At 42.0% G+C, this 24,122-nt stretch overlaps 4 protein-coding genes across 40 annotated transcripts in view; 3 read left to right on the top strand and 1 right to left on the bottom strand.

The window, feature by feature from the left end:
• Positions 1 to 8,394, top strand: part of macf1a (microtubule actin crosslinking factor 1a) — a 121,289-nt gene extending 112,895 nt beyond the window's left edge. For 10 of the 19 annotated variants that reach the window (XM_077506343.1, XM_077506345.1, XM_077506347.1 and 7 more), the window contains 7 exons: positions 941 to 1,058; positions 1,585 to 1,647; positions 1,857 to 1,889; positions 3,558 to 3,766; positions 4,259 to 4,363; positions 5,194 to 5,296; positions 5,450 to 8,394. In XM_077506343.1, coding sequence (XP_077362469.1) covers positions 941 to 1,058; positions 1,585 to 1,647; positions 1,857 to 1,889; positions 3,558 to 3,766; positions 4,259 to 4,363; positions 5,194 to 5,296; positions 5,450 to 5,697 — 879 coding nt within the window. In that variant the 3' untranslated portion in view covers positions 5,698 to 8,394. The remainder of the gene's footprint in view (positions 1 to 940; positions 1,059 to 1,584; positions 1,648 to 1,856; positions 1,890 to 3,557; positions 3,767 to 4,258; positions 4,364 to 5,193; positions 5,297 to 5,449) is intronic. The other 9 variants (XM_077506350.1, XM_077506340.1, XM_077506339.1 and 6 more) reach the window with 5 other exon arrangements.
• Positions 8,395 to 8,543: 149 nt separating this feature from the next.
• On the top strand, positions 8,544 to 14,433 carry bmp8a (bone morphogenetic protein 8a). Its single transcript, XM_077506351.1, has 7 exons — positions 8,544 to 10,733; positions 12,504 to 12,696; positions 12,895 to 13,043; positions 13,118 to 13,297; positions 13,377 to 13,456; positions 13,558 to 13,668; positions 13,802 to 14,433. The coding sequence occupies exons 1-7, from the start codon at positions 10,256 to 10,258 to the stop codon at positions 13,949 to 13,951; spliced, it is 1,341 nt and encodes a 446-aa protein (XP_077362477.1). The 5' UTR covers positions 8,544 to 10,255; the 3' UTR covers positions 13,952 to 14,433.
• Positions 13,993 to 16,661, bottom strand: LOC144007077 (zinc finger protein 706). Of its 2 annotated transcripts, none has more exons than XM_077506354.1 (4): positions 16,554 to 16,661; positions 15,782 to 15,932; positions 14,607 to 14,706; positions 13,993 to 14,539 (listed from the first exon to the last, which is right to left on the bottom strand). In XM_077506354.1, the coding sequence occupies exons 2-3, from the start codon at positions 15,914 to 15,916 to the stop codon at positions 14,611 to 14,613; spliced, it is 231 nt and encodes a 76-aa protein (XP_077362480.1). In that variant the 5' UTR covers positions 15,917 to 15,932; positions 16,554 to 16,661; the 3' UTR covers positions 13,993 to 14,539; positions 14,607 to 14,610. The 2 variants fall into 2 exon arrangements, with proteins under 2 accessions (XP_077362480.1, XP_077362481.1); XM_077506355.1 differs by lacking the exon at positions 16,554 to 16,661 and adding an exon at positions 16,374 to 16,532.
• A 373-nt stretch (positions 16,662 to 17,034) lies between these two features.
• LOC144007805 (uncharacterized) lies at positions 17,035 to 23,864 on the top strand. 18 transcript variants are annotated; one of them, XM_077507704.1, is made up of 10 exons: positions 17,035 to 17,253; positions 17,635 to 17,703; positions 18,057 to 18,150; positions 19,045 to 19,104; positions 19,180 to 19,248; positions 19,750 to 21,738; positions 21,798 to 22,106; positions 22,221 to 22,291; positions 23,246 to 23,326; positions 23,559 to 23,864. In XM_077507704.1, exons 1-5 carry the CDS (start codon positions 17,210 to 17,212, stop codon positions 19,189 to 19,191), a joined length of 279 nt encoding a protein of 92 aa, XP_077363830.1. In that variant the 5' UTR covers positions 17,035 to 17,209; the 3' UTR covers positions 19,192 to 19,248; positions 19,750 to 21,738; positions 21,798 to 22,106; positions 22,221 to 22,291; positions 23,246 to 23,326; positions 23,559 to 23,864. The 18 variants fall into 18 exon arrangements, 4 of the variants coding, with proteins under 4 accessions (XP_077363830.1, XP_077363829.1, XP_077363828.1 ...); XM_077507703.1 differs by having other exon boundaries at positions 19,045 to 19,108; positions 19,181 to 19,248; XM_077507701.1 differs by having other exon boundaries at positions 17,037 to 17,253; positions 19,045 to 19,248.
• Positions 23,865 to 24,122: the final 258 nt, after the last annotated feature.

Here is a 24,122-nt window from a genome sequence, read left to right as displayed (position 1 = left end):
TTTTGTTGTTTTATTCCCCATTTTAATGTAGCCAAGCAACAAAACCACAATATGATGAAACCATGGTTGGAAGCAGGTTTCAGCACCCTGTTTTGTAAGCGATAATCCCACACGTGTTTTCTGTGCTTTGGACTGACGCTGGTGAAGGAATCAGGCTGCCGGAAGGAACTTTCTACTTCTTCTTCTTCTGTAGTGGGCTCACTGCAGACTTTTCTGCTTTTACCTCTAAAAGTCTGGCGCGTAGGCTGTCTGTGGTCCGCTGCTTGTTTTCTACATATTTTATTGTTAAAATGAATCATTTCTAAAGCTTCAAAGTAAAGGTTAATACAAAATTAAATGTGGAACATTTTTTCTAAAATTAAATTGTCGCATGATTTTTACATTTAAATTTGGAATTAAATTCAAGTTCATTAAAATTCATTGAAATCATTTTTTATGGTGAAAACTGTAATAAAGCGTTTTTTTGGTCAAAATTTTAAACTTGTAAATGCATTTGAAAGTTACAAAGTATCACTATTTAAAAGTATTTAAAAAATATTTTATAATTGAATATTACATGAGGTCATGTAATTTTTAAATTAAAAAAATGATACTATTAATAACCCTGGGCGTTATCTTATTTTGAAATGACTTGGTCAGAACCATCAAAAAGCCCAAAACGGGTCACAATAATGCCTAACGGTTAATGTTTTACTTTGTTAAAACATGCAAATATTTACACCTTTTTCTTTCTTTTAATGTTTAATTGATCTCAAGCATATTGAATTCTGTTTTTTTTTGTTTTTTTTGTGGACATCTGATGATGTCATGGCTTCCATTGGGAGATTGTGGCTGAAAATTGTCTTTCCGGTGCATGTTTACCTGCATGGCTGCTTGGATTTGGTTTGACTCTCGACGCATTTAAAGGGCTTGTCTTGACGCCTCGTCTTTCTCCGCGCAGTTCGGCGACTCGCAGCAGCTCCGTCTGGTGCGCATCCTGCGTAGCACCGTCATGGTGCGGGTGGGCGGGGGTTGGATGGCTCTGGACGAGTTCCTGGTCAAGAACGATCCGTGTCGAGGTGAGTCACACACAAAAAAAAAAAAAAATGGTCAGATGAATTTGTCGTTTTGTCCTTGGTGTTGTTTGATGTTGGTTACTGTGCGGTCCAGTACGGTTCTGTTTCCATTTACAAACTACAAACTTTCATATTTTACATTTTATGTTGTTTTGAATTAATTAGAATTAATAGAAGTAGGTTATCATACAAATTCAATGAGAATTGTGCTGTCCATTTATTTTCTATTGTTTACAAACATACCTATCTCAAGACACTGCTGAAAAATTATTTTTTATTTGTTAATATAATTAGATTTATTATTTATATTTATTCACAATTATTTTTTTTCCTTTTCATTACACAATACACAAAATTTCACTTGGTGTTGTTTTGTGTTCATGTTCATGTGTGTCCGTCTCACCTTCTTCTTCGTCGTATCATTAGTTTTTCATGACTAGTGAGTAGTATCAAGAACTGCATGATGCATGCTCCTCCCTCTCCTCCTCCTTTTCTCTCTCCCTCCCTCCACTCCTCTTTCTTCCTCCAGTTCAACATCCCGGACTTAAGATCCTTCGCTCCGACTCCAGTAGCTCCATCTCATCTCGTATAGGTTGGACTTCTTCTCTCGCTCGTTCACTCTCCAGAAGCTCGCGCCCGACTTTTCTTTCATCTTTTTCTCCTCCTTTGTTGGTTTTGCTCACTAATGTTGTGATCCCCTTCGATTCCCACGTTATCCCGATAACCACGTGTGCGGTGGTTGCTGCTGTGAGCGTGCGTGTGCGCGTGTAGTTGTTTCACATTGTCTCCTGTCTCTCTCAGTGGCAGTCACTCCAGGCTATTTCTGCTGCAGAGGTATCTACCCTTCCTCCTCTCTCTCCATCCATCCCTCCTGCCATCACTATCCATCCATCTTTAATTCACACAGCTGTGCATTGACTGTCTTGACAGTATGCGTGTGTGTGTGTGTGTGTGTGTGTGTGTGTGTGTGTGTGTGTGTGTGTGTGTGTGTGTGTGTGTGTGTGGGTGTGTGTGTGTGTGTGTGTGTGTGCGCGTGTTGTTTTGGAATTGCGGTCCCGTTTGTGTTCATATGGATGTTAGCGCTGCTCGCTCAAAGGGTTTTCACTCTTTGTTTAGTCTGCTTTTGTTGTTCTGGTTGTTCAAGTCGAGTACTTCGGGGGCGACGTGCCAGCCCATTTTTTCAACTTGCTTCCTCTCAAGTTTTACATTTTTCAATTGTCAACCTTTTGATGCACACAAGTACTCCAAGTTGGCCTTTTAATACATATATTTTTGTGACACAGTAGTCGTGAAGTACTTGTATACACACATTTATTACATACTGTAAATGTACAACGTACTGCTAGCAGTCGTGATTACGCACCTAAGCAAAGCTAATTGCTTCACTGCTGCTTACCGCCTGCATCTTGACCTTCCTGTGCACTTCTCATTCATTTTCTTCTCACTGCTCTTTTGATTATTAATATGAATATTGTTGTGGTGACGATGATGATGATGATGATGATGTTTGTAGCTTATGCAGGCTTGTTGTTGTCCGCTTGATGGGGGCTGCTGCACTTGGTTGAGTCACAGAACGCTGCTCAGTGACAAACCGAAGCACGCATTTAATGGCATAGAAACGCACTCTGAAGTCATGGAGTACAAAGCCCGTAGAGGCGAACATTTATTTAGCCTCATCAATTGCAATCCAAAACAAATGCACCCATTCAAAATGAGCCCACCCACCCGAGCACGTGCAATGCTGCTAAACAAGCGTCCATTGCTATGAAAGTGCCGGTGCTCTTGTTTTACTTCTATCATTATTATTATTTTTAGTTGATTTCTTATTATTACCATTAGTTTTTGCTTTTATTTCTAAATACAAATTAAAAAATATATATTTTTAGTATTATTTTTAACTATTATTTATTTTTATTCCTGTTATTTTTGCTATTATTTCTTATTTCCTGCCAGTATTGCTATTATTTATTTTATTGTTTATATTTAGTTAATACTATTTTATTATATTTATATTTATACTATTTGTTCATTTTTAGTTAATACTATTTTTTTTATTATCGTTGTATTAGGATTACTATTTTTTTTTAAATATCTTTAAATAATTATTTTTCCAATTTTATCACTATTTATTGTATTGTTACTAGTATTTATAATCAGTATTGTATGTTCATTATATTAATAGTCCTTATTATAATGGTTACCAATAGGAACATTATTTTACTGTTGGTTTATAATTCGTATTTTTCGCATTAGTAATAGTTTTTTTTTACTATCATTTATTATCCGTACCATTATTTTTTTTTTTATGTTTTCTTTTGTTCTTACTTTTACATTTTCTTATATTTTGCGAAACTATAATTTTTGCAGTATGTTATTTATTTATTTATCACATTACTTTATCACTTTTTAAGAGCTGTACGACTACCGGTGTTCTCCCGTCCTCTGGCCCGCCCCCTAGTGCCCTCCTGACATTTGTGCCTTGTTGCTGTGTTTGCGTTACAGCGCGCGGGCGCACCAACTTGGAGCTCCGAGAGAAGTTCATCCTTCCCGAGGGGACGCCGCATAGCGTGTGTGCCTTCCGCTCGCGGGGCCGCCGCTCCAAGCCCGGCTCCCGTAATGCCTCGCCCACACGCTCCTCCTCTTCGGCCTCGCACAGCGGCGCCTCGGCACCCTCCACGCCAGCCACGCCCACCGCATCGGCCTCGTCCAGGGTAGGTGACGTCATTTTGGCTGTTGATTGAGCTGGCAAATTTTTCGGGGGCATCACTTATTCATGATTTTTAGCTATGTCAGGGGAACACATAAAAAAGGGAAAAAAATTCTATTCAAATTTTAAAAAAAATTCTACCATCTGGTGGAGGAGAATTTGTTACGTTATGTTGTGTGGTACCATGTTGTTCAACGTTAACATGTTTTTGGTCTTGTCTTGTTTTTGTCTCTTGTCGTCGTTAATCTTCCTTCACGCTTTTCTTTTTTCTGATCAATTCAACTTCATTAAAACATATCTGCACATCTACTTTGCTCGCCGCTTGCAACACATTCACTTCCTGCCGCGCCGCTTTTCTTCCCTCGCGACTTCCTTCCTTGCTCCCAATCTTAACCTTGGTACTTCTTTGCGTCCTTCTCTTCCTGCTTCCTGACTTCTTTCGTTCCCTCATTACCGCCTGTCTTTCTTGCCCTCGCTATTTCCTGGCTTCCCTCAGTCGTCACACACTCACTCTCGTGACTACGCCAAGCCGTGGCTGGCGCACAGTAAAAGTGCCACGGCGACCAAGTGTCAGTGCTGCCCGGATGTCGGCGGTGACGAGGTAACGGCACAACACAAGACCACCCAGACATAAGAACATCCTGACCCTACGTCCCTCCCCTGCCTTCCCTCTCCTGCTAAATGCGAACGCGCTCGCCCGCCAAGCCATTTCATGATCGCTAAAACATTTGATGTTCCATCATTCGATTGCATCACTTTTGAATGAATCAGTAAATCTTTCTGAAACCGTTTTAAGACGGCGAACGACCCGAAAACAATCAATTCTGACATGAATCACATATTTGATGTACAATGTGTGTTCATTTTGTGTTTAGTGTGTTGTTTTCGTGCTGCGTGTCAGCCATGTTGTCACTCTAATATAATGCAACAACCTCCACTGGCCTGCAGAATATTTTCTCTTGACCTTACTGTGGAATTTTTCACGTTTTAGTCAAGTCAAGTCATCTTTTTAAAACAAGCATTGGTGAAAGTATTTATTTTTCTATTATTTGTTTTAGTTTATGATCAGGTCTAGTATTTTTATCTGAGTAATTATTATTGCTATTTTTTTTTTTTTTTACTATTGTTATAATGTTACTTTGTACTTACAATTTGACTATTTTTACTAGCACTATTTTGTTCTATTTGTTTACCTTTATTATTAATTTTTCCATTTAATGGTACCATTATGTGCAATCGTTGTATATTTGAATTATATATTTTATATACTATATATTATATAATTATCATTATTAGCATATTTTATTTGATATATTATTATTCTATCATGTTGTATATAGTTGCTATAACAATACACGCTCTGAAATTTTAGTTACCATTTTAGTCGTGAACCTGACAGGGTAAGCTGACACTTCCTCTCTCTTCCTGCAGGGGGCATCATCGGGCTCCAAGCTGAAGCGTCCAACCTTTCACTCGAGTCGCGGCTCACTGACAGGAGAAAACGGCGGGACGCCGCACGCCGCCAAACGCAGCGGTGAGACCTCAGCATCCGTTTGATTTCAAATTTCACAAGTCACATGAGATGCTTAGACTAAGTCATGACTCGTTTACCCTTGATTTGACTTAGATACTCCCACCTCGGTAGAATGTTGCATTTTGTTCCTAACGCTTTCCCGTCCCCGAGCAGATCCGAAGCGAGCTGGCTCGTCAGCCAGCGGTCCCACCAGCCGCGCGGGCAGCCGGGCAGGTAGCCGGGCCAGCAGTCGTCGAGGGAGCGACGCGTCCGACGCGTCGGAGCTGCAGGACGCTCGCTCCGTCTGCTCGGACGCGTCCGACACCCCGCGCAGGCCCGGCAGTGGCGCCAAACCTTCCAAGATTCCCACCATCAGCAAGAAGGCGCCCAGTCCCAAAGCACCCACGTCCAGCAAGAAATAAGACAAGGGAAAAAATGTTTTTATCGTTTTGTGTCAAGGGAAGTGACAAAAAAAAAAATATATCCTGGAAAAAAATTAGGGCTTCTGGCGCTACCTGGAACCTCGCCAATCGTTTGCAAAATTATGAAAGATGGCGGCATTTTACAAGCTTCCAGGCTTCCATCCTTGCGGTGGCGCAAGTGAGTCACTGCAGCAGGAAACAAGAAAAAAAGAAATAATGTGACAAGGAAAGTGAGAACCTTCTGCCACCGTCATCCTTCCTGGAAAACGCAAACAAAATAAATAAATCAGGGTTTTTTTTTTGTTTGTTTTGTCTTGTGGGCCAGCAAATATGCATCATGTGACAGCACATGTGGAAGGCTGGAGGGGCAGGCAGGGGCCGCCACCCAGATTGAAGAGGGAAACCTCACCAACCACCGGGACCAGGGGCGGCTGCCGTGGTTTTGGCCTTGCAAAAATCCCCAGCTTCCTGGCTTCCAACCAAGGGATGGCGCTAGTGAGCCATTTGCCTATATTGCTTACCAAATCGTGGGGCAATTTTTCCGCCTTAACTGAAACGTGACGACACCTGTATGCCGTGCTGCAATTGAAGTTGTGAATTACGACACTCACTTCTTCCATCTTGGACTGAAACGAGAGGATGGACACAAAAAAAAAAAAAAAAAAGTGCACTGCCTTTGAAAGAAGGCATTTTCCCACCTTTTTCCCCGCAAAACAACACAAATTTGGCAGGGGATGAAGTCATCGTGGCAATTTTCTGCCGTAACTAAGGCGGGATAATTTGGAGACACTCTAACCCTCCTTCCGCCATTTGAAGCCGCTCAGGTGGCACTATTGAGTCAATGCGGGAAGGTGAACTTCCTCGACATATTTTTCTTGCCCCCAACCCCTCACAAGACAGAATCAATGGGGGATTGAGTCAACGTGGCAATTTTCCGCCACAACAGAGGCGGGACTCCGCCTGTGTGTAAGAGTATTCCGCCATGCCGGGACAGGGGTGTCAAGTTTTGACGCTCGACACTCTTTCGTCACCCCGACCATTCGGGGCTGCTTTCTCTCCTTTCTCGCCTGTTACAGAAGATTTTTCATGTTACTTCTTTCTGTTAATTTATAATCCAACTTCTTTTTGTTGTTTAGCTTGGAATAAAAATCTAATATTTAATGATGAAGTTGGCAGAAGAAGATGAACAGCAGGTGCGTTTGTCTAGTGACCAATCGTGTGTGGACTCCATGTTGACAAGAGAGCAAATGTGGCTTTTTTCACCTCCAGACATTTATAAGACAAAGAAGAAAAGACATCTTATGGATTTTTATTTATTTATTGTCTCCCGTTCACAAGATGCTGCGTTACCGTGTCAACACGTGTAGGAGCAAAAGGGGGGCAAGTTGTGTAAAATGAACCAAAAAAAAACAAAACTAAAATTATGAACCTTTTTTGTTGTTTTTCTATTAAAATTATGCTTGCAATAAAAAAAATGTCTGTTTGCATTTGTATACACAAATTGAACAATTTCTTTAATGTCTTTAAAGTCTTTAATGGACCCTAACATTCAAGTTTTTTTTTATGCGGCAGGAAGCCGGAGAAAATCCACAGCTCAGATTCAAACCACGACCCACTGAGCAGCGACGCACTGCGTGCTAACCGCTCCACCACCGTGATGCCCCAAGGCCGGACATTTCTGAGTAATTCTCGCGTTGAGATAAGGACACGCCCGGCTGCCTCTGGCTGCGGTGGCCAGCAGAGAGGAAGTTCCAACTTGTGTGAATATTTGCTCCGTCTGTGTCACAACACACGTACGCAAAGATCACAGCTGCGTTTAAGGTCTGGCGTGGTCATCCCAGCCACAAGCACGTCGTCGTCTTTGAAGGCCGGTGCACGAACGCAAACTGCAAAGCTTGACTCATTCCTTCCTTGTGCACACGTAAACACAAACTGCACAAGTGAGTGTGTGTGTGCACGATCAATGCCAAATAAGGTTTACGCGGTGTCGGACAAAATGAGCCACTTGAGAGCAGAACCATTCACACTTGGCAAAAATGCTCCTTGGAGGCACTTTCAAAAGTTCATTCTCGAAAAGTGGCTCTCAAGTGCATCGGAAAAAAAAATGATTTAACTCAATGTACCAATATCAAAAAACCGTACAGTAGCTTGAACGCAGACCGCCGTCAATGGCAGTGAATGAGTTATATGATTCTATTACTGTTTTTACACAATTTAAACAAAAAAGAATGTACCCAAATATTTTAAAACAAATGTTTACGATTGAATGCAAATGTATTGAAATGTAAAAGTTAAAGGAACACTTTGCTCATTTTCAGCATTAAAACCTTATTTTTTTTTTTTAGAATTGATTCGATAATTGCATTATTTTTAACAGGTGAAAAACACATTTTGCCACTTGCTGTCGATTCGGGTAACGACCAATCATGGCTCACCTGTTTTTTGGGGTTTGGCCGCGTGACGTTCGCCAGCTGAGCCGTGATTGGTTGTTAGCTAAGCCTTGAGCACATGTCATCTTCAAATAGCAAAGTATGTTTTTAAAGGAATTATTTGGATATACACAATAATAGTTACCAAATTAATTATACACAAAATGTCAACTTTTTACTGCTGAAAATGGCTAATTAACTCATTCACTCCCAGCCGTTTTCACTGAGGCAACCCCCTTGGCTCCCGGCTGTTTTACTGGATTCTGACTGATTTTGCAAGGCCCATAAAAAAAAACAACAAAAAAGAAAACATGTAACCTACCAAAAGAAAGGTTAGTCTCTCCTTTAATCGGGGGAAAAAAAGTATATTTGTAACTTTCTGTTTTGCAGCAATTAGCATGATAATGTTCATCATTATTCACAAATCTGTTAAACGCTGAGGTAAAAAGCTTGTTGCAACATGGCCCTGGCTGATCTCTAATACTCTGCTGCCACCTGCTGGCCATTTTTTGTAATAACTACCATTGCTTGAAGCGACCTCTTCAGGTCAGAAGCTGCATCAAAGCCTTCTGTTTGCTCTAGCATAAAAAAAAAAAAAAACTACGTATAAATATGTTTTGGGGACCATGGCAATAATTAAAATAGAACGTGTTTATACGTTTTTGGGAGCAAATGAGCAAATGCTGATGCTCGGGGTTTGGGGCGGTGGAGTAGTGACCTCGGATTTTGTTTTTTCGTTTTGCTGTCCCAGAATGCAGTGTAATTGCACATCCATTACAGTAGGTGGCAGTGGCGCTCTTATTTGTGCATGGACCATTATCTTCTTTACAGGGGTGCACTTACAACAATTTTATAGGCAAATTATACTATTTATAGTTGTGGTGATTAGTTGGATTGGCGCGAAATGCTTTCTTCTTCCTTGGTGGTAGCAAAAAAATAATTGCGAGGCACAGACATGCAATCAACTGTATTTCAGCAGTTATCCTTTCATATACCACAAGAGGGAGCCCAACTAATGTGCTAAGAATCACTGCTGGCGAAGTTTCTTACCCAGTTGTTCACTGGCAGTGTAAAAGGGGCTGCTGTTTATTTAGGGTAAGACATTTTGTGGAATTCTGTATTCACGTTTGTTTAAAAAAAAAAAAAGTCTACAAATAGGACAAAGTGCAAGTTGTGAGTAAACATTCAATTAAAGATGGACATGGGTTGATGGTATTGGCGTGTCTGTATGAAAGGAAGCAGTCATGAAGGGGCGGGAGATGAACTCCTTCCCTCGCAGGGGAGGGCTGTTGTGGGTGGAACCCGAGGAAGGGAGCGCTCCCTCCTGTCCCTTGAAAATTCAGCTCAGACGCTCACGCGCTCCCAACGGCGTGTGGAGAAGGAGCAGAAGGCTTTTTTAAAATGTTTTATTTTGTCATTTTCCGTGAATTTCTGTGAGGTCTCCCGCTCTCTCTCCAGTTTCACCGCAAGCTCTTCAGCACCTGCTCTCCTCTCAAATTAAAGTTCGCAGCTTCAAAGCCCGGGAGGATCTGCTCCATGCTGATTACGCCCACGCCGAGCTGCCTTGTGAAGCACCAGGAATTCCGCGAGGTCGGAGACGTAAACACTGGAGGTGAAACGGCGTCTTGATGTCTTTGCCGTCCAGCTTGTGGGGACGTGTAGAAGACTGAGGAGGATCTGGACAAGGAACACTTTGAAGATCTTGCATTACAATATTGTGCGGAAGACTCCTGTCAACTTCTCTTCTGGTTTGAGCCTGCCTGAACTTGAAGAATGAGAAGTTCGTAGAGGACACATTATCAACTCTGGAAACAGTTGGACTAGAGAGAGATAACCCCATCTTCCTTGGGGTCTTCTTGTGTTGGAAACCAAAAGAAGGGATCCATACTAGAGAAGATTAGAGTGGAGACCCAAAGAAAGTAACTGAATATCTTCAGGGTCCATCTTGGGGAGAAGAACTTCAGGAGGATCTCCCACGGGGTCCATTTTTGTGGAATTATACAAGGTTGGACTCTTGGGAAGGAACCAGAAAATAATCTTCAGAGTCCAGCTCGTGGAGGGAGGGTCGAGACTGATCGAGACTTCTCTCTGGAGGCTCCAGACTGGCGTGAGGTGAACGTCAAAGCAGGATGGCGACGTCTCCACGCCGAAGCAGCAGCCCACACTGGGGTGTCCTTCAACTCCTGTCCAAGAACCTGGTCCTGCTTCTGGTCCTGCTCCTTCCGCTGGCCCAGCAGGCCCAGACGGCACTGCACTCCAGCTTCCGGCGTCTGAGCGGCCGCGAGAAGAAAGAAATGCAGAAGGAGATCCTATCCATCCTGGGCCTGCCGGGTCGGCCCCGGCCTCACCCGCCGCTCAGGCCGCCCTCGTCGGCGCCGCTCTTCATGCTGGACCTGTACCACGCCATGGCGGTGGACGGCGACGACGACCCGGCCTCCGCCAACGACGTCATCAGGCCCGGTCCAGGCGTGGTCCGGCTCAGGGGGGGAGCGGAACGGAGGGCGGCCGCCGTCCACCGCCCGGCGCTGCCCACCCTCAGCACGCACACGCCGCCGCTCGGCACCGTCGTCAGCGAGGCCGACACCGTCATGAGCTTCGTCAACTTGGGTGAGTGCAAACAGGAAGTGATGTTGTGTTGTCAATGTACATTCGATAACCGACGTCTGTAATATAATCGGCAGTAGTTTAGTGATACCAACCGATTTTGTGAAATCTTTTATTTTCTTCGGGTTAGTACGGTTTTAAAATGACTTTAGGGTTTCAAAGTGTTTAAAAATAGGGTATATTAGGGTTTTAAATTAGTGCTAATGTTTGAAAGTACGGTTAGGATTTCAATGTAGGGTCACAATTTATGACAGTAGTTAGTGTTTTGGATGATGAAATATTTTGATCAAGACAAAATAATCGCATGGTTTGCATTTTGTTGTTTCACCAATTGGCTTTTAGTTGCATCCGTGGATAAGAGTTGCGTGTGCAGAGGCGTGTCGATGCCTATCGGTCCCAACATAAATATTAGCATGCCCCTGCGGATTGCCTCCTTCCTGCGACGGGACAGCTTGGTGGGAAAGCTTCAAGTGTTGTATCAACCCACCCCCACCTCAATGTAATGAAGGCTTTCCCTATTCGCCCCCACCCCACCCAAGAAAAAAAGTGTGTTTTGCTGAAGCAAGTACACCCTGGAATTTATCAGTCAACGCTGCAGAAAAAACAAAAAAAACAAACGTTTGATGGCGCAGCCCGGTCGTGTTGTGCAAACACCGGGCAGGCCGGCAGGCCCTCCCGTTAAACTTCTCACCTGCTGCTTGCTCGGCGGCAGGTACGCCGCCGTTCTATTTGTGCGCATGATGACCTCATCCAAGCGTGACCCCCGCGCGTACGCCAGGGAACACACAGCTGCACTCGATTAAAAGGCCCGAATGACACACACCGGCAGAGAAGGCAGCCGGGATGAAAATGTGGCTGTGGCGGCAAGAGCTAAAAATACAAAAAGATACAACGCAGGCCTGCAATTTGTGGCGTGTGTGTGCACAGCAGCTGCTGTGGTGCGCAGCACAAAGTGTCTCTAATTATTGTGTGCAAGTGGTGAGTGAGGGAGATGCTCAACCCATCACGAGTGCCCAAAACTTAGTATCTCTATTTAACATCCATCCAGAGCTCTATTCCTGTGTTATTTATTCAGTTTCACCTTGATTTACACATTGCGTCCAGTGTGTCGTGCGGCTCTTAAGGTATTTGTGCGTGTAATTAAAGCATCCAAAAGATGCTCCTCCACTGTCAGCTGTTGAGGTTTCTATCCACTTGAGGGGAGTGCATCTGTGGCTCATAAAGCTGATGTTGCCAAATAATTGACAGTGTATAATTTACATCCAAATTATTTAAACATTCATTTTGTTTCCCCTTTCCTCTCAATTTGAGGACTTTTTCAGCTTCAGCCTCTCATTGTAGAAAAAATGCCTGACTCTTTAAAGAGCTGCCCTTCCCGGAAGTAAGCTTCAGGCTACGCTTCAAGTTTGCTGGGCAATTCTAAGTTACTTTGGACCGTCATGCTTACGAAATAATGAATAAAGAATACATGTGGGGAAATATATTGTTTTTACGCACTTTTATTTTCGATTTGACACTTTACAGTCCCAATGTAAAAGACTGTAAAAGCGCGCCTCTTAAGATCCGCCCTTCCTTGAAGTGTATGTCTCCTCCGATTGGTCAGCCTGTAGGAAATACTTCCGTATACACTCAGTTACCCGTACTTTATTCAACGTATTATGCAAAATATGCGATTAATAATTGAATGTTTTAATACGTTAAATGTGATAAATACGACGTGTATGTATTATAACTGAGTTTTGAGTGATTTTGTTAGTGTTTGTTACGTTGCAGTGGAGCAGGAGCGGGACCTGCTGCAACCCCGTCCCTACTGGAAGGAGTTCCGCTTCGATCTGACTCCTCTGCCCCAGGGAGAGACGGTGACGGCCGCCGAGTTCCGCATATACAAGACGCTGACGCTCGGCCAGCGGGCCAACAGGACCCTGCACATCTCCGTGTACGAGATCCAGAAGGACAACAGGCACAGGTACCGTATTCCTCTTTAGTGTCCGACATAATTTCATTAAAAAAAAAAAAAAGTAATAGGCCTATTCAAGACAAAAATTGCAGTTTGGTGGGTAAAGTCTTACTTTGTGATTAACTAATAAAAGTTTACTTAAGTAGAAAGTAATTTTTGAGGGGGGCATTTGTTGTTGTGATTCTGGACATGGTGCATTGTTTTCAGGGAGCCCGAGCTGGTGCTACTGGACATGCAGTCGGTCCCTGCGGGTCAAGAAGGCTGGTTGGCTTTCGACGTCACCTCAGCGTCCAACCATTGGCTCCTACACCCACGCAGCAACCTGGGCATCCGCCTCTACGTGGAGACCGAGGAAGGTCCGCTGAAGCTTTTACCGTGACTTTTATTCTTAATACCTGATGTCCGCCGTGACTGCCGTTTGCGCTTCCAGATCGCTCGCTGTCGGCCGCCTGGATCGGGCTGGTGGGCCGCAGGGGTCCTCGCTCCAAGCAGCCCTTCATGGTGACCTTCTTCCGAGAGAGCCAGATCCCCTGTCGGCCCCCCCGCGCTGTCAAGACGCACCCCCGCAGGAAGAAGCCCAAATACGACCTCCCCGTGCCCAGCATCCACAGTTGAGCTTGCGTTCACGGCAACTTTGAACACATCTTTTGCCACTGAAGCCGATTTTCAAACGGTCTTGTCCCGCTTAGATCGAAGTCCCGTCAACAGCGGCGGTCAGCCGTGTAAAAAACACGAACTCTACGTCAGCTTCAGCGACCTCGGATGGAAGGTTGATCATCACTTTTGTCATGTTTTTTGCAAAAGAATACTTTTTTTTTCTTTAAGAAAATAAAATACAGTTTCAATGTGTACGTTTTTTTTTTTTGCCAGGACTGGGTCCTGGCCCCCGCAGGCTACTCTGCGTACTACTGCGATGGCGAATGTTTCTACCCACTAGGTGCCTGCATGAACGCCACCAACCACGCCCTCATCCAGCAAGTAGTCAGTACCAACCCCCCCTTTTTTTTTTTTTTTTAATCATGAACATATTTCACTTTTGGATGGAATTTCACAATGAATCCAAAAATGTACTAAGAGGTGAACAGGAAGTTTTCTAGCGCACTTTGTGTGGCAGGTGCATCTGCTGAAGCCCGACGAGGTGCCCAAGGCGTGCTGCGCGCCCACCAAGCTGAGCCCCATCTCGGTGCTCTTCTACGACGACAACAACAACGTGATTCTCAAAAAGCATCGCAACATGGTGGTCAAGACCTGCGGCTGCTTATGATTTGACAACTTGGTCGGAGCAGCAACCAAAACAAAGGGAAGTGGACTTTGATTTTTTATTTTATTTTTTTTTATTACAAGATGCATACACATTGATTTGGTAACAACTTTCTAAATAGTCTTTTTGAAAATAAGAAGTACAATGTTGTACATGTAAAGTTGAGTTTGAAGCCACAACAGTGGAGCAGGAATTTGTGCTTGTTGTTGTTGGTAGTAAGTGTTAGTGTTTCAAATGAATGAAGAACATATTCTGTAAATTATTGCTGCGTGTAGATTTAAAAAAAAAAAGAAAAAAAAAAGTGAGGTACTGTTGCTAAGCGTCTGATATTTTAGTGGTTTATTTTTATCTTCAACAGTCAATTTAAAGGGATGAAGGGAAAAAATAATTGAAATATGTGAACTTGTCATTCATCCTTCAACACAATCCTGACAGTTTGTAAGCATGTTACCTTATAATAAATATGTTTTGTGTTTTTTACGGGACGCTGCTGGTGGACTTGTGCCCCTTTTGTTACTGTCTTCACACACGCACGCACGTCACATGGCGGTAAACTGGTCCCAGTGTTCTTCATCCATGTCATCGTGTTGTCTACAAGAAAAGACGTGAGACGATGCGCGTGTCGAAAAAACATGGCGTGTGTGTATGTGGTCCCTACCGGTTCAAGCCTGAACATCGGCCAACTCAGGAGGCATTGGAGACTTTGGGTGTTTGCTCTCAAAGTGTTGCTTGAAGGTCTTTGGATCAGGCATCTGGGTCTAAAAAAAAATGCACACCACACAAACCTCAATTACGAAGATGTGTGAATCACAACATGCAAATTTTGAATCTAACATTATTGATGTAATCAGACTAAATGGCATTAAATGTTTGCAGAATTCAACAAAATAGGTGAGGTGCAACAAAAATGTCTTTCTAGAAAACGTTCAGGATGTTTGTTTCCCCAAAAAATCAGTAATATAAAAACGTTTTTCTGAGAGAAAAGAAAAGTTTTAAATTGTATTATTTTCTTCAAAAACAGGACAATACTGGCATAATCTTAAAAAATAAAGATGAAAAAATCTTGAGGGGCAAAAAAAAAATAAAAATTCAGGTAAAGTATTTTTTGGATGATTCAAAAAAATCTTGTACATTTTTGGATAGTTGTTTTCCTCCCCAAATCCTGCCTAAGCGTGATAATAAAGTAGTATTTATTTTTAAGACAGAGTAGAATATTTATACTTTTGAGGCAGAAGAAAAAAGCAGAAACCGTGGGGAAAGAAGCTTGCATATAACGGGGAAATTTTGCATGAAAATAATTAACATCTAGAAAAACATTTATGGTGGGGGAAAAAAAAACTACTGAAAAAAAAAAAAACTGCCGTTTATATATGCTTAGGGGGGAAAAAATGTAGAAAGTCCCCTAAAAAAAATATAGGAAGAAAAATGACAAATTTGATTTTGGCAAAAAAGAATAGCACTTTTTCACACTTTCAAGGGGGAAAAAAAGTGCAGTGAACCTCTAACTATTGAAGGGGAAAGATAGAGCCCTGCTGTGACTGGCAAAAAAACAAACATAAAAAATGGTGCCCTCTAAAAAGATTTGTTGTCTCTAGGTTTGTTGAACACTACTTATTTCTAAAAGCACTTCAACTACCTTCAACATACTTCCTTGACATCAAGATGCCACCAAATGGTGCACAAAAACACTGAATAGGGCAGTCACAGTAAATAACAGAAGATAGATGCCATCATTCCACACACAAGAAGAAGAAATCAGAGTGCTTAACTGTGACTAAGGGTTCATAAATACACGTCACGTCAGAGCCCTTTAGTTGGGTTTTGTGGCCGTACCCTGCAGACTGGGCACGTGTGGACCAGTGCCACCTTGGCTGCTGTCTTCTGGTCGGCCGCCTGCCCCTTCTTCTTCTCGGCGGCCTTCTTGGCGTTCTTCTGCTGGGACTGAATCTTCTGCTGCCCGCGAGCCATGGCCCTCACATGCAACCTGAAAACACAACATATCACATTAACGCCGTTAGAAAGCTCAGATTGTATTAAGTCATTCATATTTCATCTACACCTGTCGTCAATTACAAACCAACATCATATACAATTGGTTAAACTAGATAATAAACCACAGACACAAATAGCATAGATATAGCCTTTTAAAAATAAAAAATACTGGCGTCTTGTTATAGCTATCTAAATTTAATTATCCTGTGAGGGAAATTTGGTACAGCTGAAACATAAGGTAACATTTTTAACATGTAGCTTGACCGCGGTGGCCAGAAACCCGTAAAGGCGTCGACTTTTCGCATTACCGAATGAACAATCATCAATCAAACGTTGGAAAAGAAAAAATATTGAATTTGTTCAACTTGGCCGAAATGGAACACATTTATATAAAAGGTATTACGACCCGTAATATCGTGGGGAGGGGGAGCACCTTGCGATAATGCTAACAGAATTAGCTCGCTTCGATAGCAGCGACGCCTACGACATTACAGATCAGGTCGGGTTCTGTTTCAATGAGGACATTTCGAAAGTTAAACACACCAATAAAGCACAGACATTATTTATAATAGTAAATCGCGGAGGAATGTTAACAATTTGAAGCCGCGTTTACCTTGGAGGTTTAGCACTCTCTCTCGCTCTTTTGTCGTTCTCGTATTTGAACGTCACCGGAAATACGTCATGGTTGAAACCATAAGGGAAGCGTCGAGAACCGCGCCATCTCTGGAATGGAGACGAACAACAGTTGTACGCCCCCCCCCCCCCCCCCTTTTTTTTTTTTAAATTAAAGCTTATTTTTTATCCCTTGCCATAAATGTATTTTTTTTCCAAATGCGTTTATTAAAAAAAAAATCTACCGCTATTACGTAATTAAGAAAAAAATCACGTCTATTTTAAAAATGTCTTAATATACATCGTTTTTAATGCCTTATGTCATTTAAATTGGCTTATGTTATGGTATTAAAAAAAAGCCTGGTGTCATTTTTTTATGTTGACTATTGTGTTGGACACTGACCAGGCGACATGGCAACATCGTGGCGCCTGAAGACGATAACAGTAATGAACCGTCTCTAGCCGAATTTTCACAAGCATAAAAATAGCAGAAGAGCTTATTCCAGGGAGGTGCAAGACGTTTTGCTTATGTGAGTCAAAGCAGTTACCACGACAGGCCACTGGGTGGCGCTAGTGTACACAGCACAGCGACGTTGGCTTTGATTGGTCAGGCCTGCAGTTCATTTGGCGTCACGTGCAGTTCACAGGTGCGACAAGATGGCGGCCACAAGATGGCGGCGACAGGCGTGGCGTTTTCTCAGGCGAGTACATACACGAGCAAGCACATGTTTGGCGTTTGTTGCCGGTTTTCACGGTGACATTTAGCTTTTTGCAAGATTTGCACACTAAGCGACAAGGCAGCGTTTGAGGTTTGAGCACGTTTTTGTCACATTTCACTTCCGTAAGTTCAGTTTGTTTTATTTAGTACCTTGTGTTCGTCGCCGTCGCCCCCCCCCCCCCCCCCCCCCCCCCCCCCCAACCATTTCAAATGTTTTTGCTTTGTTTCTTTTTAATGCTGGCCAGTTCTTTTGTGTTTTTAATTATTAAAAAAAAAACACACACACACACACTTAATTGCGTCAAACGTGGGAATTGAACACAAATGAAGTTACTAACATACGAATGTGCATGGTGCGTTGCAGGCTGGAAGAGGAGCCGAAAGGGATGAAGAAAGGAACAATTCTTCAAGTCAAGAATCAAGCGACACAAAAGTTTGATATGTATAATGTGTGGGGAGCATGTGGACAAAATGGCGGCACAGTGTTGCGCTCTAGGGTGCGGCTTGGTTGACTTTAGCGATGGGTGCCAAACGTGTGTTATGCTAGGAAGGTTGGATTGAAATGAGGGCAGGTGTGGAAAGGTTCTCAGAACTGATGGTTGGAGTTTGTCTTACTTGAGGTGGTTTGCAGTTGTGGCTTGTCTGGATCCAGACTAGAGTAGCTTTTTCTTGTTGTTGTGAGAAATTGGCAATTGAAATTAGGAGTGTGTAGAGTAAGCTCTGAGTAAGGAACACCATCAAATAAAACTCAATTGATTGATTTATTTCCCCCCTCCTCTGTTTCAGAGTTCTGGCACCAGATTTGGTGAGGCGTATCAAGAGGAACTGGACCAGGGTAATAAATGAGTACAGTGGGCATTGGAAGTGTTGGCACTTGAAGGTAAAAAAAAAAAAAAAGTGGTATTGTGCATAAACAAGCTTGATCTCCAAAAGGCATCAAATTAGAGATGACAATATACCATGTCAAAAAAGTTACATTTTATTTTCATCATTTACACTTTGAAATAACTTAAATAAAAATAATTGCGTCTGCAAAGTTAATACCTTGTACTGCCCCCATTAAAGTATCACAGCTTGGAAACACTTTTTGTAGCCAGCCAAGAGTCTTTCAATTCGTACTTGAGGAATCTTTGTCGGTTTTTCTTTATTTTTTTAATAGTTTTCACTGATTGTTGGGGCAAGGTCAGGTGAGTCTGAACATTTAAAACCTTTGAGCTCGACATCTCCATCTTTCCAGATATTGATTGTGAACAATCCGTCACATGATCAGGTTTCACCATTACGAAACTGCAGGGTGCCCAAAATTTCAGATGTCATGTTTTCTGTAATTTGAAAGTATAAATAATTTTTATTTATTTTTTAAGGCATGTTAGAAGTGTCTCGTCTGTAGTTTGATGCCTTTTTGAAGATTTTTTCCCATCTTTCCTTGGCCTGTTTATGCCCATGAATACACAATTTTCCCTGGGGTTCCCAAACTTTTGATCCCCGCTGTACATGTGAGTTAAGTGGGACAAAAATCCAGGGAAGAAAAGTTTGCACACACCAATAAAATGAACAATTATGGGGCAAAGAAATATTCTGCTTTTTGTTTTTGGCTGAACGTACATCCTCGAAACATCTCATGTTGAATATGGCCAGTCAGCTAAAAGCAAATCTGCATATGACTTGTCTATTAAGTTATACTTCAAAAGTATAATGCACATGTTGTTGTATATAATTTTTATAATCTGTCATGACAAAACATTTTTGCTCCCCTCCCTGTGTTGACTTTCAGGTTGTTGTTGGGTGGCAGTGGAGTGGGATGTTCCGAGAGGCACCAAGAACCAGCGGACTGATGAGTATAATCATACATGCGCACACAATGAAGTGAGCAGCATACAATTAATTAGTCACGATATGCATTTTGTAAGGTGGCGGATGAGCTGGATGGGTGGAAAGGACGGGCGAGGGGAACCAACAAAATGGACGCTCCAATCAAGTAAGCAAGTATAATGCAACTTGGCTACTTTTCATTTTTGATGCTTTTGCTGTTATTTGGGCCGGAGCGAAACATTTGACTCCACCTGCACATATTCTTGACACTTACTTTTTGTTGGCGTTGAAGTATTTCCTAAACGGCACGCTTATTGTTTGCGAACTTGATTAAACAATGAAAATTCCAAAGTGATTAAAACCAAACCATCCAAAGTATGCGCCCACTGCACTCGTCCGACTCATTTGGATGTGAATGACAATTTTGGAACATGTCAGAGACAAGATTGTACGTCTTTGGTCTTTTATTTTATTTTATTTATTTTTTTTATGAAATAATATATTCCTAAATTTTAATCCAATTTTTAAGTGAACTACATTTTCATCTCGTCTTCGTTAGTCGACGACTATGCATACTAATTTAGTGTTATGGTTTATTGAGGGTTTTAGTTTAGTCATTTTCATCCGGTGAAAATTGTATTGACAAATGTTTTTTTTTTTTCTTTAGTTTTCATTCACGAAACAGGAGAAGGTTGGCTGTGATTGTTCAGGCCTGCAGCTCATTTGGAGACAGGTGTGCAGGAGATGATTCATCAAGTGCTGTTCACAGGTAACGACAAAATGGCGACGGCACACGTGTGGCCTTTTCTCAGGTTAGTGACAGTTGAGCAAGTGTTTGGCGTTTGTTTCCGTTTCTCACGATGCCATTTTGTTTGTTGCAGGATTTTCACACGACGGCATTTTTTAGGTTTGAGCGCACGCGTGAAAATTCATTCCATTTGGTACTTTGTGTCCTCTTCCATCTTTCTCCTTTTTTTTTTTTTTTTTTTTTTTTTTTTATATAAAAGCTGGCCAGCTTTTGTTTTTGTTTTTTTGTGTTTGTAAATGACACTTGAAGGTTGTCTTTGTGAATTGAACTGCAGCATATGCATATTGGTTCTATCGTGCTTTATTTCTGCTGGTATGTTACTTTGTTTTTCTGTGTTTTTAATAATTTCTTTGGTCATGATTTATTCATTTTTTGTGCTCGATTGAGCAGCGAACAATTTGAGTTCAACAGCTTAGCGGGAGACAAACGAAAGGGAAATGAAACTTTTCCTACAACAACAAAGCCCACTTTTATATGAATTTGTATTTGTGGAATGTTCAATAGTTTGAATGCATTATTTGACTTCATTTTCAAACGGAGTCTCTGAGAAAATGTACCGACATTTGTCTCAAGGTCTGAGGTGGACCACTTCCCAAACAGGTGCGACTCTGGAAGATTCTGCATCGACGGGCCACATGAGGAAGAACCACTTCAACTTTTAAAATGGAGTCTCATGATGCTGGTTTTTTGTTGTTGTTGTTGTACATTGTGCAACACTGCGTTGCAGCCGGGTCATTCTGGACGGGGTTCGATCCCTCCATCTGTGCTCCCGTTTCAAGGTTCTTTTGATGACGGAGGGCGACACGAATGCACTTGACATGTGGAGAAGAAGCCCGTCGTGTAATATAAGTAAAAATGGTCCAAATTTGTGTGCTTGCTTTTCAGGGTGGAAGAGGAACCGGAAAGGCTGGGCAAAGGTCACAAAATGTGACAATTGGAAAAAGTAGTGGTGAAGATTGCACTCACTTGTTTTTCTCAGAGTGCAAGTGTTTATATTTCAGACCGCTAATTTTTGTATTGTACCCCCACCCTGTTTTCATGTGGCTGATGTTGCAAGGTTGTTGAAGAGGCACCAAGATCCAAAAGAAAAGGGCAAGAAAACCGACACGGAAATGAAATGATTTCAAATGTAGCGCTGTAGTTTTTCTCCCCTTAATTGCAGTGTGAAGAAGCCGCTTGGGATGTGAGACAGCAAGTACAACCAGAGCAGATTCCAAACCAGAAGTGCACAACATATGGAAAAGATCCTGCTGAATGGAAAGGCTGGACACGGGTAACAAATCACATGGCAATTTAATGCGAGGGGCACAGCTCACTTATTTTTTGTTTTTTGCAGGGCTCGCTCGTGGAGCTGGAAAGAGGAGCAGTTCCCTCAAGTGACTCACAAATGAGTATCATGGGTCCAAGGGGTGTCTCGAACAGGAGGGGGCGGAGTTGTGAGATTTATGGCCTGAGTTAAGTGGAGTGAGGGGTTGTTGTTGTTGTTGTTTGGAAAGGTTGATGGCAAAGAGGGCAGGCATGGACAGTTTTTTTGGAGTTGATGGTCTGAGATGGTCTGTTGTTGTTTCGAAAGGTTGAGGGCAGGTGTGGACAGTTTTTGGAGCTGATGGTTGGACACGTGGTTGTCTTTGGAAAGGACGGTCTGAGATGGTCAGCCAGTTGTTCGGTTTGTCTGGATCCAGAGCAGCTTTTTGTTGTTTGATGATTTGGAAGCTGGTGTGTACAGTGCAGGCAGATTTTCAGCAAGGCGCCAATCATATTGATCAAAACAAATGAAAGATTTGACTGTGTTTCAGGATTGTGGAGGCACCGGATCGGCCGAGCAGGACCAAGAGGAACTGGACCAAGGTAAGGAGTACATGGACCAAGTGACATGCATGCAACTAATAGTGTTATTCTTTTTGCAGTTTTGTATGGTAGACGAGTCAAATGGGTCAAGAAAAAAACCAAATCAGGTCATGAACACAAATGCCAATCAAACGAGTCGAGCTTCGGAATATGGCCCAAACGTCACATGCTGCTTGTGTTTTTTGGCAGAAGACCGGAAGGTTCTGAGTTAACCGACAGTCGCCACCGCCGACTCCACGAGCACTTTCGTCAGCGCCGTCCTCGACATTGACAGTCACAAATGTTGCATGGAGCCACCGCGTCCAGATGTGCTTGCGGCGCATCGGCCTCATCGTCCATCAGTGAGCCTGCAGTCGACTTGAACCTTCGTGAGATCGTCAACCGTGATGGAGCATGTCATGTCAATTTATTTATTTATTTTTTAAAAGTATTGTTCATAATTTTGTGTCCACTCTTTTCCTTCCCATCTTGATTGCTTGCAGGCTGTGTTGGAGGATGGCCAAGAAGCGCAAAGACTGTTTTGTAGAGCGGACGATGACTCGACTGGATGAAAGTAACTACAAAGTAAAATATGGTGATATGTACACACTCGGGATGTAACAATTTCCCAACATCACGATACATATGATATGAAGCTCACGAGACGATAATTATCACGATATTGTGGAGAGTTTGGTGATATTTTAAAAAAAGGTCACAATATTGTCAAAAGAATGAGCTCATACTAAGAAAAATAAAGCACAATATTGTGCTTTTGTACATTACGTAAATGTTATGTTTTATTATTACTCTATTATTATGATGTGTTAATGCACACAAACACATTGAGTTCCTCCACATAATGGCTTGCTTCACAGGCATATTAAGTTCCCCATTATCTGACAATTAACAGATTTTAAACATCCCTCATGAAAATTCAATTGCACTAAAAAAAAATAGCCTCCAGAGGGTGTTGGAACTGCACAAATTGAAATACACCTAACTTTTTTTTTTTTTTTTTTTTTTTTTTTCTTCCCAGATGTTGCATTTAAATATCGTGAACATGACGACGATATTGTGGCAGTTTTAATATCACGATATTGGGCTTATTACATCCCTAGTACACACTATACTATACACTACCATGTATTTTTTTTTCCAAGGGGGGAAAAAAAAAACCATCTATATAAGGCTTTTTTTTTTTTTTTGTTTCTGTTTTTTTCCCCCTTTAAAAATGACCATGTATAACAGGGTTCACCAATTTTGGTCCTCAAGGTCTGGAGTCCTGCAAGTTTTAGCTGTTTTTGCTGACCAACAAGCCTGATACGAAAGATCGTGATTGTTATCAGGCATGCTGATGAACTGATAATGAAATTAGGTGTGCTAGTGGGCGGAAACATCTAAAACCTGCAGGACTCAGCACCATGAGGACTGTAATTGGTGAACTCTGATACATTTTTTATTTTTTTTATTTTTTAAACATTTTTAAAAATTTTCATTTTTTTAAAAATGGATGCCTGTGTTGCAGGGCAGAGCATTGTTTGGAGAGGATGTGACCAGCACCAAATTGTGTTTTGTTTTGCATTGTGGATGATGGATGAGACGCAAGGTGAGGAAATGTACCAAAAAAAAATTTGGACACTCAGGCAGGTCAGAAAATTAGAATATTGAGATACTGCTTATTTTAATCATTGGTTTTCAAAAAGTGAAGCTTGCATCTTAAATTAGTAAACCAGACACTGAAATATTTCAAGCCTTTGCTTGAATTTTGATGATTTGGCGGAAAAGCCCAAGAATTCACATTCACATGAGTCTGTCTTCTTTTTCTGGCTCAAACAAAGGTGCAAGTGTGGAAGAGCAGAACCAGCAACCTTCCAGGTTGGGCGAGTATGTCTTTTGTTTGTCTCGCGATGTTTGTCTCCACTGTCACCAACTCACTGGGTGTGCACCAACTCACACTGACTGCATGTTTGTCCTTTTTGCCTGTAAATGTGCGTCCAATCACGACGATGATGATGATGCCTGTTTGTACATCTATCAAATGTTTCAACAGGTTTTTTTGTTTTTTCCCGGGTGAAGCTGAAGCTTGCTTTACTTCTGTATGTTCCAAATGTGCTTTTCTGCTTGAATTAAAAAATGTAACATGAGTGCAAGTTGTCTGTTTGTGATACTGGGGAGGGAGTACATTCATGATTACACATCTGTACAGTTGTTGCACTATATTTTGCCAAGCATGCTGTGTAATAAAGCATTAAAAACATGTTGCATGAAGCATCAACATATTGTCTGCTGTAATTGAAAGTACAGATCCTGACACTGCTGTTGTGAATAAAGTGAGGGTTTTTGTTTGAGTTGTTCTTCTTCCCGTCATGTACTCAGGCCTGGGATTGTTGGTACTCAAAGCA

This window comes from Festucalex cinctus, chromosome 19 (genome assembly GCF_051991245.1).
Source record: "Festucalex cinctus isolate MCC-2025b chromosome 19, RoL_Fcin_1.0, whole genome shotgun sequence".
NCBI classification, from domain to species: domain Eukaryota; kingdom Metazoa; phylum Chordata; class Actinopteri; order Syngnathiformes; family Syngnathidae; genus Festucalex; species Festucalex cinctus.
The sequence above is the reverse complement of the archived record's forward strand: the minus strand, read 5'-3'. Positions and strand labels throughout refer to the sequence as shown.